Source organism: Helicoverpa armigera, chromosome 6 (assembly GCF_030705265.1).
Source record: "Helicoverpa armigera isolate CAAS_96S chromosome 6, ASM3070526v1, whole genome shotgun sequence".
NCBI lineage: Eukaryota > Metazoa > Arthropoda > Insecta > Lepidoptera > Noctuidae > Helicoverpa > Helicoverpa armigera.
The window spans coordinates 4,905,886-4,921,525 of record NC_087125.1 but is presented as its reverse complement, the minus strand read 5'-3'; the positions used below and the strand labels follow the sequence as shown (position 1 = coordinate 4,921,525).

Sequence of the window (15,640 nt, the reverse complement as noted above, 5' to 3'; positions counted from 1 at the left end):
AAACCATCGAGCTTACAACAAACTAGCAACTGACAGTCTTGACAGACGTCAAACAGACAGTCGTGACGTTAACATTTGACGTAGATAATATCATAGACATAATATTAGTAATATTATATCTATGGATAATATAGATTATGTAGGCAATGTTGCCATTGCAAACTGGTTTAAAACTACAGATTATAAATGGTTTAAAACTACAGATGTCCCCTTGGATGACAGAGTATATTCTGTCTACACCATCGAATTAATACCAAGTAATTGTATTTCCTCTAGGGCATTCAGATAGATTCCATAATCAGGGATTTTCTTTCTAATCTTGTCCTAGACGGCGCTGATTTTAGTCCGTTACTGGAAGGAAACGCCGTCAGTCACTTTCTTAGGCACATTTTTCTTTTTTTTAAGAAATCCTCCCATTGTAAAGCGGTTTTAGGAGCTGACTTAATTGATATACAAGGTATATCAAGCGGGACTGCGGGATTGTTCAAAAGAGATATCGCTACCCAGGGGCACACAAAAGGCTCCAGACGGAATAAAAGGTTTACTCAATAGATATCTGACACCTAAGAAACTACACACTAAATAAAAAAAGAAAAAGGAATTTCCCAGTTACATTTTTTTTTGGTATGGCATCTCGCAGTTCAGCCTAAGAGGCCGTGTACTGCTTAACCGGACTAATCCCAGTTACAGTGGAAGCTTTCACTTTTATTACCAACGAGCTCCATCATTTCTTGATATTGGGCTGTATCAGATATAGCGCGCATACCACAAAAGAAAAATCAAAGTAGTCTGTGGTAATCGTGTGATGACAAATGTGAGCGGGAAATTAAACAAAAAAATTAAAAAAACGTCAATCAAAGCTTGCGCCGCGAGCGAACTTGTTTCATAATATTTTTTAACTATTACGAATACGGATTTTTCTCTTCCATTTAGAATTTGATAAGTATTTTAAAAAAATGGCAACGATAAAGTCAGATAAGAATTCAAATGATATTTCATGTCCAATCTGTAATAAAGTTTTTGAGAAATCTGTCATTGAAGAACATGCCAATAAATGTTTATTTCTGAATACAACACAAGTTAATGCCGTAAAACAAAATAAACTAGAACTATCTAATGGAAAAAGAAGTAGTTCACACTTCAACCAAACTTCTGTTAATGAAAAACGTCCGCGTCTCAGCACAAGCCCTAGTTCTTCAAAAATTGAGGTAAGCAATAAATTTGTTTTCGTTCTACTAATATTCACGTTATCTACGCCTGCTTGCTATGCTGCTCTTCCTTGTAAGAGATGTATTAATTATGAGTGACTATTTTCACTCCGTTTAATTAGAGAATAATAATACAATTTGTAATTTCTTCAGGGACAAACAATGTCTGAAACAGTCATTAAAAATCAACAAAAAGGAGTAAAAAACCTTCCGCTGGCTGAACGCATGAGACCCTTACATCTTGAAGATATTATTGGCCAAGTGCAGGCATTTGGTCCTGGTTCAATGTTAAGATCTTCTATAGAAAAGAAAATCATTCCCAACATGATTCTTTGGGGACCACCTGGATGTGGAAAGGTATTCCTTGTTTGCTTTTATTAAAACCAAATAAATATGTTCTGACTACAAGGCTTTACATATCGTTCCAACTGAATAGTGTGGGTTACTAAGGGGCACCAAAAGTGGTATGTTACTATACCCTTTTGCAAATGTCACATTACCAGTATCACATTTCCTAGTAAAATTCAAATAAGTATAACATTGTAATTGTTTCAAATGTTAAAACAATATTTCTTTTCAGACATCATTGGCTAATGTTATTTCAAATATTTGTAAAGAACAAAACAACATGAGATTTGTTAAGTTATCAGCTACTATGGCTGGAATCAATGATGTCAAGGAAGTTGTAAAAGTTGCCAAAAATGAAGCTCAGTTTAAAAGACAAACAGTACTATTCATGGATGAAATTCATAGGTATGAAAATATTCCCCATCATCTCCTGAGCCAACTATGTTGGGGTCGAAAATGAGGGGGGCATTATGTGGGAGTGAAAATATCACCGAAGTGAACACAAAAATTAGAATACAATATAATGTGGTTACTGTCCAAAGGTAGACCAAGAGATAATTTGATTATTTTACTTAAAATGGTCTAGCTGCAGAGATAAAAAATACTATGAGATTATTTTCTGCACCAGTTGTGGTATATTAAGGCAGTATACAGAAAGAAAGTTGGAAAAAGCTGGAAACTTATAAGCGCTTATCGGCGCTTGTCAGCGCTGGTAACCCGCGCAAGAAAATATATGACGCGCGCCGATAAGCGCTTACCGGCGCCGACAAGTACCGACAAGCTTCAATACGCTCTGGTCAGCGCGCGGCGCTGCCATTTAAAATAAACCTACCTAATATATTATTATCTTCATATTTGAATAAATAAGCTATATTTGTTTAATATTTACCAAATGGTGACAAAGTCTTTCTTCTGGAAGAATTGGTTGTTTATGCCAATTATACCAATTTTTCATCAAATAGTTTTTCACTAAATCCAAAATGTAATCAAATGGTTCTTGAGTCATTCTTGTATGTACAAAATCTTTTGTTTCAATTTATTTACAGATAAATGATGGTTCTCCAAATTTCCTTTCTCTATTAATGGGACACAGCTTCTTTTCGCATTTTTAAATACCTAAATATATTCTAACAAAATCAAATCATTGTCCGATGCTTCAACCTGCTTCCTTTGTGTGGAACGAACCAGCGCTGACAAGCGCTTATAAGTTTCCAGCTTTCTTTCTGTATACAGCCTAACACAATCAAAATTATCAAATTAGTTTTGTTTATACTATACTCGCCGTTTTTCCGCGGTTTTACCCGCGTCCCATGGTAACTACTGCATAATATATAGCCTATGTCACTCGTGTATAATGTAGCTTTCGAATGGTGAAAGAATACACTTGGTATAAAAAAGGTCCAGTAGTTTTTGAGCACATTCATTACAACCAAACAAACAAACAAAGTTTTCCTCTTTATAATATTAGTATAGATAACAGTCCTATGACAAGAAAATCTGGTGTGTTAGACCACTATTTATAGTTGTGATATTTATAAGCAACTAGCTGTTCTGCACGGGTCCACATGTGATGTGAAATAAATATTTCCTGCACCTGGATATTGGCGTGAAAACATTATAGATAGACAGTCACTTTTGCATTTATACTAGGATTGTGCATTCAGGTTTTTATTTGTAAATAAATGATTATGAATAATTATTTCAGGTTCAACAAATTACAACAAGACACATTTTTGCCTCATGTGGAAAATGGGACAATCATTCTTATTGGTGCTACCACTGAAAATCCTTCATTTAGTTTAAATAATGCTCTTCTCAGTCGATGCAGGGTTGTGGTAATGGAAAAATTAAGCACTGATGATGTATTAGTCATTTTAAAACAGGCTTTAAACAAGAGTGGAAAGGCAGTTATTGGAAAAGTCAAGAAGAATTTTGATTCAACACCACAACATGATCTGCCTGAGTAAGTACTCCTTTCTTTATATACAGCTAAACATTCTTCAGTGTGTATCAGTTGTATCTATTTAAATATGTTGACTGTTTTGTTTGTTTTGTTGATAAGATGCATTGTGGAAGAGGAATCATTGCAGTGGCTTGCTGAAGTGTGTGATGGAGATGCAAGGGTTGCACTGGGGGCATTGGAATTGGCACTTGCAGCAAGGGCCCCTGGTACTGAACTGGTTACCACAGGGCCAACAGTAATAAGTCTTGAAGATATTAAAGATGGTATTAAGGTGTGACTCACAGATGGCTTAGATTTTGGTATTTTTCAGACAATTTATTCTTATTTTCTATTGATGTGATACAGAGGTCCCATATGGTTTACGACCGAAAAGGTGAAGAACACTACAACATTGTTTCCGCGATACACAAGTCGATTCGCGCGAGTGATGATAACGCTGCTTTATACTGGACTACAAGAGCACTGCATGGCGGCGAGGATCCTTTGTACATTGCAAGACGCCTAGTGCGTGCGGCTTGTGAAGATATAGGTAACATCTATTGTTAATCTAGGTATACCTACTATACTAATACAAAAAGGGGAAACATTTACATTTATTTGTACACTAAAGGCACCGAAACTACTGAAAAGATTTGATTAACAGGCTATATTTTGTACGGGTATGGGAAGAAGTTCTCCGAGACGCGGGTGAAACAGTGGGAAACGGTCAAAAAATTGTTTCTCAAAGAAAGCAAAAATTTTATTGAAATTTTGATAATTTTACTATGTTTCTTAAAAGAAGAGTGAACAATAAATTAATATGTTTTCCTTACGGCAAGACATAAATCATACCATTTTTTACGTTTTTACAGGCTTAGCAGACAGAAATGCCTTGGTTGAGGCTGTAGCATGTTTGCAAGGTTGCCAGCACATAGGAATGCCGGAATGCGATGTTTTGTTAGCGCAATGTGCTGTCAGACTTGCCAGGGCACCAAAAAGCACAGAAGTTTATCGCGCCATGACAAGATGTCGAAAATCGTTGGTAGAAGCAAAGGGTCCTCTTCCGTCGGTTCCACTCCATTTGCGTAATGCTCCTACTAAGCTCATGAAGCAACTAGGTATGCTAAATGCAGACAAAACTTCCTCACAGTTGCGCGTGACCTTCGAGAAAACTGCTGAGATTTATTTATTTTATTACAAAATACATATATCTCTTCTAATATTTCATGCTTTTTCAGGTTATGGAAAGGGTTATAATATGTTCCACAAAGACAAGTCTGGATTAAGCTATATGCCAGAAGGAATGGAAGATAGTGATTTCTTTCATTGTAATGATTAAGTAAATAAATGATATTAATTAAAATCACTGAATTACTAGTGTCAATGTTTTATTTATTTGGGATAATCTCATTTCACAATTGTATGACATGGTAAAAATTTACTATATACAAGACGCACACATAACTGTATGTAATATTACAAATTTACCTAAAACATTGTACCTTTCGTAACATGAACTGCGCTAGCCACGATTTCCGATCCTATAATTTTATAAAAATAAAATAACATTATTTCTTACTTTACAACATTTGCTACTGCACATTGTGCACAATTTACATTACATCTGATGCGGCTGTATGCTTTCGGGTTCTTTTAAAGTATCATTAATACTTCCTTAGTATTTAAAAATAAACTAGTGATCATAGATTCAAAGTTGAATAGGTGGCGGTTTGCTATTTGTAAGCAAAAGAGCCTCTATTATATACAACTCGCTTGAACTTTCGATTGCATACACCTCATGTGAATAGGTGACGAAAACCATAAATAAGTCACTATTTAGAAATGTAAAATAATAAAATCATATCACTGCCTCTTCATACACGTCCATATAAGACTAAGATTGTTTTTAGAGGCTGTAATCAAGTATTGGGAATAAAAAAAGTACTAATCATAGAAAAGTTCGCAAATCTATACAAGAAACTCTTAAACTCCCTTTTAACACTAGTCTTAGCCTACAACTAATTAAGCTAAAGAGAACATTGTAACTAAATAAAAATAAATTAGAATCAGACTTCTAATTTGGATCCTAATTTTGGGAGGAACGCTATCCATTGGGGTCCAAATGTTTGACATATCAATACTACTTCACTGATTAAGAATTTTATGTCAGGAATAAAATTCATAAAATAAATTCCATGTAAACAACATGAAAGTGGAACGTTTTCAGATTTTATGAAAATTAAAAATATAGTTATAGCTAATGCTAATAATATTGACCTTAGAAGATATATTCCGGACCGGCCATGTCGATCGCCCAACGGAATTTATCGCGTTGAGTTTTGTTGAAAATTTTTTCAATTGGTACACCATTTTTCTTGCACCTGCAATAAAAAATGATTAAGTTTAGTAAGGTCCAGGAGGCATAATTGTGAGGAATTATGATTTTTATAAACTATGTCAACTTACCAAGCTACTGAGATACGTGGGTCGAGGTAATTCAGTTTGGAAGTGCCCAGGGCAATCGTTTTATTTTCATCACGATCTGTCTCTTGCAGTTCCAATTTCTTTAACTGATCTCTGAGTCGTTCTAGTGCTTTCTTCTTCTTATCACAAGCAAGCTTTTCTTTCACAGAACCTCGTTTGGCTGCTTTTGATGCTTGACGCAAATCTTCCTCTGCTTCATCAACTTGATCACGTTTAGCCTGTATTTTCTCTTTCAACGCCTCCATTGATTTTGAATGACCTGAAATAATAGGGATTTTTTAAAGAAATTGTTCACAATAAACTATGCTTATTAGAGACGAGTTTTTCTCAATACACACAGTAATAAATGACAGCATTTTATAATTACCTTTTGGAACAGCACGTTGATGGTTACAAAGGACAGCAACAGCACGGTTTGCACGATTATAAGCTAATAACTTCTCAGGTATAGATGCATCAGGATCTGTAAGCTCATCTAATTGATTTTGCAATGTGATAGATGCATTGTATGTACGGAAAACCTTTGCTGTGAGTCCAGGCATTAAATCTTTTAGGTGTTCATTTAGGGTTTGTGTGTTTAGTCTGTCAAAAAGGTCATCATTATCTTTCTTATTTTCCATAAACAACTCGAGATTCTTGAATACACGCTTTTCAACTGGCACTTCATTGTAATATCTGATAGAATCCTTACCAAGGAAATCAAATACCACCACATATTCTTTTCCATCTTTCTCCTTGTGCAAAGCAATGTGTTCAACACGCAATGAGCAACAACCCACTGTGTCCGCTTGATCATCATCCTTTTCATTACCTGCTCTCAATGCTAGCTTATCAATAAAGTAAAGAGCCACAGCACGTTGACGAACTCGCATCTCTTTTGCCTTCCAATCATTTTTATAGTTTTCTCTGATGACATCAATACACTTGTGTAGTTTTCTGGCAGTTTCATACTTTTGCCAATCTTTTTCACCTTTTAATTTAGAACTAGGATTTAACATGACATATTTAGCTTGTCCTTGAACATTTTCTGTCCATGAGGCTAACCAAGTAACAGTATTGTCATGTCGAACTTCTTTCCATTTATGGCCAGGAGGTGGTTTAGGTATTTTGCTATCTTTAGAACAGTTAATTAGAACATCCTCAGGCATCACACGTCGTTTCAACATGCCCATTTTTGGATGTTCACCACGTCCTCTAAATAATCCAGGAGGTTCTATCCTGAAGTTACCAATTTTTTCTTTATGCCCATCAATGGTACAGAAACCATATTCTTTTTGAATTTCCTCATTCTTAGCTTTAATTTGGGCTTTTTCTTCTTTAGTTCGATTCCTGTTCTTTTCAGAAACACTTAGGAAATAAGCATGCATTTCCTTAAAATTACATTTTGAGAGATCCTTTATAATTTTTGTTTCTTCATGAGTCATCACTTTGCGCCAATCAGCAAAGAAGTTATTGTTAAATGTGGATTTGGTTGTATAATCATGGTCCAACATCCGTGCATAGAATCCTGCCACTTCTTCAGCGTCTTGTGAAAGTCTCATCTCTTTACCATCATAGAAGAATCTAACGTTTTCAGGCAAAGGTTCATAATCAGGGGCAAATACAGGTCCTTTGTGCTCCAAAAACTTCCATTTAGTTCCATCGTCCTTCTTTTCTTCTTCCCACCTAAGTAAATGAATGAAAATCATGAATTATTAATATAAAAATTACATGGCATTATAAACACTAAAAACACCAAATTTAATTTAAAGAACAATATACCTACACATAATAAGGTCTGCGAGAGCGTACCTGTCTCACAACTACTATATTTATAGGTAATACTCTATTAATTGCTTTTATTTCTAAGATTTTTGTCAACACATTTCTAAAGAACATCTTCAAATGCCATAACCTCAAAATTGTTATGTCACATTGGTGTAGTACAACGCCATCTGTGCATTTTTTTGGTTACTATGGTGAGGTAGTGGCATGGTAACATTATTTTAGGTTTATTGACCTTTGTGCTCAATATGTATAGTAAATTCTTACCATTTCCAGACTTCTGGTTCATCTTCTTGCTTCTTCTTGCGTTTGTTTGGACTGGGGCCATCATTTGGCTCAGTTTTCACTTTGCTTGGTTTTGTGTTCCCTGGTTTTGATTTCTTCTTTTTTGGTTTTTCATCTTCTTCATCCATATCATCATCATAAGTAGGTTCTAAATAGTAATGAAATACAATGATAATACATTATTTCGCTCTTACAAACACAATCATAAATGGTCATGTTAAAAATACAAACCTTTCTTAATTTTCTTTTTAGATTTCTTACGCTGAAGTAATGGAATGTCTTCTTCACTGACACTGGGCGCACGCCGCTTATTGCCAGCTCGCTCAGGCTGTTTAAATTAAAAATGAATGAATTTTATGAAAGTTTAAAAGGAATTACTTGAAAAAACAATCAAATGACTACCGATGGTGAATCCTCATCACTTTCATCTTCAGGTGGTAGTTCTGACAGTGGCTCATCTTTAAACTGTGATAGAGAATAATCACAAGATGAAGCTGTTGTGTTGAGACCTCCAAAATCATTGCTTTCATCATTCATTTCCCGCTTGACATCAACATGATCAATCTATAAAATAAAATGATGATATTTTTAGCATCACACTAGGAAGAATACACATTTTGAAATATACATAATCATTAAATTACCTGCATAGGCTCATCCTTGATTGGGGAATCTTGATAATCTGATTCAGATTTGATTTTATCATGTTTTTCACTACTGCTCTTCTCTTTGCCTTTGCTGGAGCTATCACAAATACATTTATATTACACATTTCAATCAAAATAATAAAATAGAATCTCATTCATATTGACTAGTATATAGTTTATAATTTTGCATAAGTAGTTTCTAAATCAAGCCTATTTAGTGTCAGCATTTGGTTTGGTTTTCAGTAAATTAAGCTAGACTATCGATGCAAAGTTAACCTCTTGGTAGATACACACACATACAAAAATATGTGCTTAAATATTATGTACAACATGCTAAATGGGTGCCTTATGAGCTAACTTAACATTAGATACAATAGAAAATATCTGTATACTGCATACAGAGAAAAATCTTGACACTATCTATTTGACATACAGATACTGTCATATCACCTTCATGATTGACTATATTTTGCTCAAAATCTAGTTTGTACAGCTTTAGTGAGGCATAAGTATTTTCCATTAAGAATGTGGATGCAAGATAAATGCATTTTTCTTAGTAATAGAATAACCAACCTGTGCTTATCTTTTGAACTTGAATGTTTGTCTTTATCACTGCGATGTTTGTCACTCCTGCTACGATCTTTTTCACGTTCTTTATCCTTGTCCTTTGACTTGTGATCTTTAGAGGAACTCCTGTGCTCACTGTCCTTGTCCTTAGATGACGATGAAGATGATTTCTTGTCATTGCTGCTGCTGCTCTTATGTTTGTCCCGATCACGATCACTTCTTTCCTTGTCCCTGTCTCTCTGCTTGTCTCTATCACTGCGGTGCTTATCCTTGTCGCGATCCTTGTCTTTGCTGCTGTGCTCTCGATCACTGCGCTCTTTATCTTTTTCGCTGCGGTCTTTGTCTTTGCTGGAGGACTTGTGTGAACTGCTGTGACTTCTACTAGATGAATGCTTGTCTTTATCCTTATCGCTAAAAATTAAACACTTTTTTAATATACTAAATTCCTTAAATGAACAATGCAGAAGGCATGTTCTCACGGAACCTTCTGGAAAAACTAACCTGCTGTGTTTGGACGAGCTCTTGTGGTTCCGATCTTTGTCTCGGTGCTTGTCCTTACTGGATGACTTGTGACTTGACTTATGCTTCTCGGAGCTACTATATCCGTTGTGAACACCATTCACGTGTTCATTTCTATTACCATTTACCTTTCCCTGAGAACAATTTACGACATTTTAACTTAAAGAAAATTGACACAAATTGTCATCATCTAGTAAAATATGTAAAACACTAGACTTAAAGAAACCATTCCACGTGTCGATTTCTATTCTGAAAACTTTCCAAACCGACGCTTAGCTTCGGTTTGTGCGAACACTGTAGTTGACGCCATATTGGGACTTAGAAAATTTTCGCTTCGTGGAGTCTTGTGTTCCACAGTTCACAGCACGATTTGATTTTTTCTATGATACAATTGCTATTTAAATACATAGATATTGATTATACAAATCTATTAAATCACTTACTGATTCACAATCATTGTCGCTAGCAGGATTTTCGACACTCATTTTGCCTACGTATTACCGACCGACGTTAGTGCAAGTACGATTACATGAGGCCGGTCATCAAGCGAACGCAAAATTCTCTAAGTGCTGAGAAGTGACGAATGCGCATGCGCCGTTCCTACCAAGATTGCAGATAGCTTCAGGTGAATTGAGGTGAACCGGTTCAATGAGCTTTTTTGAACGTTGTTCAGTTCGGATCGGACATACTCAATGTTGCAATATGAAAAATAATAAAAATCTGCTTCTTCCCTGTGCTGATCAAAATTATTTAATAATTTAATAATTTTTTTACAAATAGCGACCTGCGAAGGAAGAAACAAAAAAAAAATCCCGTTTGTTTTATTACATTTACATCTATACTAATATTATAAAGAGGAAAACTTTGTTTGTTTGGTTGTAATGAATAGGCTCAAAAACGACTGGACGGTTTTTAAAAATTCTTTCACCATTCGAAAGCTAGATTATCCACGAGTAACATAGGCTATATTTTATCCCGGTACGGGCAGTAGTTACCACGGGACGCGGGTGAAACCGCGGGAAAACGGCTAGTTTGTTATATTTTTATTAGGTATTGTTATTTGACTCGAAAAGTTGATAAATTCGTTATACATAATCTTTTAGCAAGCGACAGCTTCGAAAGGTTATTATTTTCTAACACAAAAACCGTATGAAAATCTGTTTAGCAGTTTAGACTCGTGAGAGCCTACAGTAAGAACGACTATAGGGCAACCGATACGGAAAGTCCGTTATGGGCCTAGAGTCTAGGCCGTCTAGGCCCTAGACGATCTCTTCTTACCGGTTGATTTTCTGTTTTTATTAGTACCTGGAATAGGAACAGAGTAGTCTTATAGTACTACTGCTATACCTATACACGGGGTCTCCAGGGGCCCGATTCTCCTAAGTTAATAATGCCAAAATCGAATAGAAATCGAATCGCAATAGCAGTTCTAACCATATCGGGCATTCTGCTACTAATAAAAGACCAATCGTATTCGATTGACATTTGGTTGGCATGCGATTATTGGTCTGCTATTTTGGTCTATACGGTAGTTTGCTGTACAATCATTTTGCAATCGTAAATCATTTGCAGACAAAATGATTCATTATTGAATGACAGAAAAGGATAAAAACGTTTATTTCAAAGAAAAAATAGCGGAATGCCACATACGCTTCAATCGTAATCGAGTCGGGATTGGATCTCAGTCGAATCGAGTCGAACGTGAATCGTATGTCGCTCAAGTAAAATTAGGAGAATCGGGCCCCAAGTTTCAGTTGGGATCATTAAGGAACTCTATATGATTATTAAACAAATAAATCTTGAATTCTCGTGAATTGTCTGAATTTTTGTTTATTTACTTATTATCAATCAAAAATTATTTACAAATCAAAATCCAAAATCACTGTAAAGTGAATGTTTGTGAAATTGCAACACTCAGTTGAAACTGAAGTTAATTATACAAGTACAAAAATTGAGAAAACTTAATAACTATATCTTGCTTACTGTTTACAAATTATACTAAAGAAAGGATGTAGTCCTCCAATTCATTTAAGTCATTTACTAGTTGATTGACTTTCTTCTTTTGATTTTGCATACACAGGCTTTCCATTTGCATCCCAGGTATTTTTCAGTTTTCGAAATGCAAAGGCCATGTATACAGCTGAAACAATATAAAGTATTAGTGTCAACATGCATTATAATAATGAAATTATTTGTAATCTTTTCTTATTTTTGCCATACACTTACTGGCAACTTCCCATTCGCATGAGCTCATAGTGCCCAATCGATCCCGCTCAGTCTTGTTATCCTTGGCATCCCAGCATTGTTTTGCATGTTCATACTCTGTTTCATCAGCAATAAGCTCTTTTCCTGGTGGTGGTGGATAACTTTCAAAGCAAACAATCTTTTGAAGAAGTTGTCTATACTTTTCAGAGTGATCTTTATAGAAGTCTGCAAATCTTGCTTTGTACACTAGCTCCAAGCCAAAGTCCATTGCTAATTTAGTAAATAATTTAAAATTTACTAAAAATTCAGGGCAATCTACAACACCTTCTAGATGAAAGTCATACTTCCCACCGAAAAGAGGATAGCCTTGTTCAACATCAAACAGCAGTTTAATGTTATATATCCTATTCCCAAATGATCCGTTGGATTTTTGTGCTCGTGAGACAATTTCATATGCATCAGGAATTGTTCCAAAAAAATAACCCCCAGGTTTTAAACACTCTGATATGTTAGTTAACATCCTTTTTGCTTGAGGTAAGCTTTCAAAACTATAATGAAGTCCGAATTGGCAGCTTACAATATCAAAACTTATAGAGGGGTCTTTGTATTTATCCCTCAGTGTGTCTTTAGTACAATCAGCAGCTATAAATTCGGCGGAAAATAGACGGGCGCCTCGTGACCGTGCGCCAAGATCTTCATATCTCGTTTGGCACTGCTGGACTGATACGTCAGCTATGTCAGCGAAAACTACATGCTCTACTCTAGCCTTCTGCCATTTACTTAAGTCACCACCTTTGCCGCAGCATATATCTAGTACTCTTAACGATCTCCCATAGTCTTTTTCTCTAATTTTGTCTGTATACTCTTGTATAAGTACACTTTTGACCCAATTGTTAAAGTTTCTGAGATAATATATAGGCGAATTAAATCTTTCTCTCAAGCCTTTTTCCTCCAAGTGGTTATAGTGTGCTGCTACTACCGAACTGTGTTCTGCAGAGATTTTTTTCGGTGGTTCATTGCTATCGTCATCTTCATGACATCTTTTCAGATTCTCCGGTTTAGGATTTTCATTCTTGTCATCAGTATTATTAGAAGCAGAAGACATGTTGTGTTCTCTTGGTTGCGTTTATTGTCAGGTGAGCATTAACTTTAAGGCTGTTGTTATTCAATTTAGAGTTATTAGTTGTAATTTCGTATTTTATTTTATTCAAAATCAAAATCACGCACCACAGCACGTCACCTTCCTGTCAGTCAATGTGCTACTTTTTTAATAACTTGGCACAGTGAGTTTACGCGAGTCTCCTATTTTGAAACATAGTCTTTTAAGCTAATATTGCAGAGACTTTTTACAGATGGTTTTACATGTTCTGCCTTATTCCTACTATACATACATACATACTATACATACTATACATGTATTTTGGCCTGTCCAGTTGATTAATCGCTCTTGCAATAGTTCGATCAAAATTAGAGCTTCACCCATAAGGTTAAGCAACTCTTGGCGCGGTCGGTCTATGTATGGCTCATGTTTTATCACGGAGGATTTCTCTGTTTCGGAACCCTGAGTTATTTGAACACCGACTTATCGAATCAAGCTAACTGATATGTTGACGCAAACACGAGCATCATTTTTAAGGACTTCCTAAAAAAGAGGAGGTTCTCAGTTCTGATGTTTGTATTTCTTTATGTTTGTTCATGCATATATATATATCCGTCGTTTACCAACATTTGAACAATATTTCTTTTGTTTGAAAGGTTATATTCCCAAATGCTCCCATTGTCATCACGTCCACGATCTGAATGGAAACCGTGAAGTTATTAAAAGTAAGGTAATTCTCTAAAAGTTTTAGGCATGCATAGGGTAAAAACTTGAAACTCAGATTTATGTTTGATATTATATGCGATTTACGACAATATAAAATAGTAAGCTGACCTAATAATAAGACGGAGGCGAGGGAAACTTAAGGGAACTCCGCTACGGTAGGTATGTTTTACCCACTTCGTGTTTCGGCTTATATTATTCGTATTTACGAGAATTATTATTATAATTCGAAGAATTATTATTAAAATATTTTTTGTTAATATTATTACTTAAGTCGGGAAGGCAGATTGATTGTTCGAAGTAAATATTCGAAACATTTAGTAGTTTGTAGCATGTTCTGGAAAAATTACACATATGGTTATGACGTAGCAAGTTATAGTGGTACCGAATGTTTTATGAAAAAAGAGGTTCTCAATTCGTATTAATTACTCAAAGACGTTTGGACCGATTTGCTTTGTTTAATAGGGTATACTTCCCAGGTGGTCGCATAGTCATCAGGTCAGAATCTGATGATGGAAACCCTGAGAAATCGAGGGCATCTTAAGAAAGGTCTCTTTGTAGGCGTGTATAGGGTAGAAACTAGACACTCAGGTGTGTGTCTAATAACAGCATACAACAGTTAAGTTTTAGAGCTGACCTGATGATGGAGACGAGAGAAGGTCGAGGGAACTCGTCAGCGGTATGTATTAGCTACCTCGTGTTTTGGCTTATTTTATTCGTATTGACAAGAATTTTCCACTTATGCGGATAGTGACAACTATGCTCGTCACTGAAAAGCTAAAAATAGATAATCAACTTCACTAGTCTTATCCACTAGACACTGACATCTAGACCGATGCACTTAAAAATATTTTTTTCGAACTTTTTTTGTGTATTTAGAAGCAGGTTTTTTTTTTGTAAAGTTTTTAAGGGAATATTAGATTTTTTGTACTGACTGTCAACTGCACAAAAAACTAGCTCCTGTCCGCGGTTTCACCCGCGCTCCGGTATGACTGCTTCCCATAGCCGGATTGTGACAAAAACTACCCTATGCCTTCTCAAGGATCTAAGCTCTCTCCCCTCAAATTTTCAGCTTTAACGGTTCAGCCATTCTTGAGTTATAAAATGATCGAATATCTAGAAAATTGATCAATTTACGAGTCTTGCTATTTTCCGGTGACATGTATATAAGATATGTAGATATAATAAAGAGGAAACATATTTTTGTTTGTACTGAAGGCTCCGAAACTGCGGAACCGATTTGGATTTTTTTTCATTGTTGAAATCTACATTATCCCGGTGCTATTTTATCCCGGTGCGAGCAGTAGTTCCCACAAGAGTCAGGTGAAACCACGGAAAAACGGATAGTCTCTAAGAAAGGTGCTTGTAATGTTTGTTTATATTTATGTAGGTATTCCTTGCACCTGAATGTGAAAAATTGCATCGCCCTGGCTTCGCATGGTTTGTATAAATATCTTACATAGTAATAGTAAAAAAATATACTCAAGATTCGGAGACTTAAAGAGTCTGAAATCGCCATTTATCATCTGAAAGAAAGAAGAAGAAAAAAAAAAGCCTTGCAGTAGTAGGTAGCCAAAAGGATAAAGGAAAGGTCGGATTAGCTGGGGTAATCCGAGTGTGTGGAATTACTAGCTTCTGCCAGCGGTTTCATCCGCTTACCCGGGGAAACTTCTCCCTGTACCAGGTATAAACAGTAAGCTATATATTTTTATATTTTTCATCACAGTCCACTCCGAATATTTTGGGTGACATTAAGATGTGGACTAAAAGCGATGTAGTCATTTTGCGACTTGGTCATTATGCGATACAAGATACTTTTGTAAGCGATTTAGACATGTTTCGATTATGA

The 15,640-nt window shown here is 35.6% G+C and overlaps 3 protein-coding genes across 4 annotated transcripts; 1 reads left to right on the top strand and 2 right to left on the bottom strand.

Moving 5' to 3' along the window:
- The first annotated feature begins 808 nt into the window (after positions 1-808).
- Positions 809-4,876, top strand: LOC110373159 (ATPase WRNIP1). Its single transcript, XM_021330341.3, has 8 exons — positions 809-1,208; positions 1,362-1,565; positions 1,789-1,961; positions 3,262-3,519; positions 3,619-3,790; positions 3,865-4,048; positions 4,371-4,616; positions 4,737-4,876. The coding sequence occupies exons 1-8, from the start codon at positions 957-959 to the stop codon at positions 4,835-4,837; spliced, it is 1,590 nt and encodes a 529-aa protein (XP_021186016.3). The 5' UTR covers positions 809-956; the 3' UTR covers positions 4,838-4,876.
- On the bottom strand, positions 4,870-10,367 carry LOC110373158 (DNA topoisomerase 1). Of its 2 annotated transcripts, XM_021330339.3 has the most exons (10): positions 10,208-10,367; positions 9,747-9,898; positions 9,252-9,656; positions 8,676-8,775; positions 8,434-8,595; positions 8,263-8,359; positions 8,014-8,179; positions 6,350-7,647; positions 5,965-6,241; positions 4,870-5,879 (listed from the first exon to the last, which is right to left on the bottom strand). In XM_021330339.3, the coding sequence occupies exons 1-10, from the start codon at positions 10,247-10,249 to the stop codon at positions 5,777-5,779; spliced, it is 2,802 nt and encodes a 933-aa protein (XP_021186014.2). In that variant the 5' UTR covers positions 10,250-10,367; the 3' UTR covers positions 4,870-5,776. The 2 variants fall into 2 exon arrangements, with proteins under 2 accessions (XP_021186014.2, XP_021186015.3); XM_021330340.3 differs by lacking the exons at positions 8,014-8,179; positions 8,263-8,359; positions 8,434-8,595; ... (2 more) ...; positions 9,747-9,898; positions 10,208-10,367 and adding an exon at positions 7,748-7,894.
- Positions 10,368-11,563: 1,196 nt separating this feature from the next.
- On the bottom strand, positions 11,564-13,251 carry Rnmt (RNA guanine-7 methyltransferase). Its single transcript, XM_021330306.3, has 2 exons — positions 11,991-13,251; positions 11,564-11,904 (listed from the first exon to the last, which is right to left on the bottom strand). Exons 1-2 carry the CDS (start codon positions 13,072-13,074, stop codon positions 11,798-11,800), a joined length of 1,191 nt encoding a protein of 396 aa, XP_021185981.3. The 5' UTR covers positions 13,075-13,251; the 3' UTR covers positions 11,564-11,797.
- Between the last annotated feature and the right edge of the window lie 2,389 nt (positions 13,252-15,640).

Bases quoted from the DNA above. Each gene is read 5' to 3' on its own strand.
- LOC110373159 (XM_021330341.3), top strand. From the start codon at position 957: ATGGCAACGATAAAGTCAGATAAGAATTCAAATGATATTTCATGTCCA. The intron at 1,566-1,788 runs GTATTCCTTGTT...ATTTCTTTTCAG, and splicing joins GACCACCTGGATGTGGAAAG to ACATCATTGGCTAATGTTAT. The intron at 3,791-3,864 runs GTGTGACTCACA...GATGTGATACAG, and splicing joins ATATTAAAGATGGTATTAAG to AGGTCCCATATGGTTTACGA.
- LOC110373158 (XM_021330339.3), bottom strand. From the start codon at position 10,249: ATGAGTGTCGAAAATCCTGCTAGCGACAATGATTGTGAATCA. The intron at 9,899-10,207 runs GTAAGTGATTTA...AATTGTTCTCAG, and splicing joins GCGACAATGATTGTGAATCA to GGAAAGGTAAATGGTAATAG. The intron at 8,596-8,675 runs GTAATTTAATGA...TTTATTTTATAG, and splicing joins TCAAGGATGAGCCTATGCAG to ATTGATCATGTTGATGTCAA.
- Rnmt (XM_021330306.3), bottom strand. From the start codon at position 13,074: ATGTCTTCTGCTTCTAATAATACTGATGACAAGAATGAAAATCCTAAA. The intron at 11,905-11,990 runs GTAAGTGTATGG...ATATTGTTTCAG, and splicing joins ATGCGAATGGGAAGTTGCCA to CTGTATACATGGCCTTTGCA.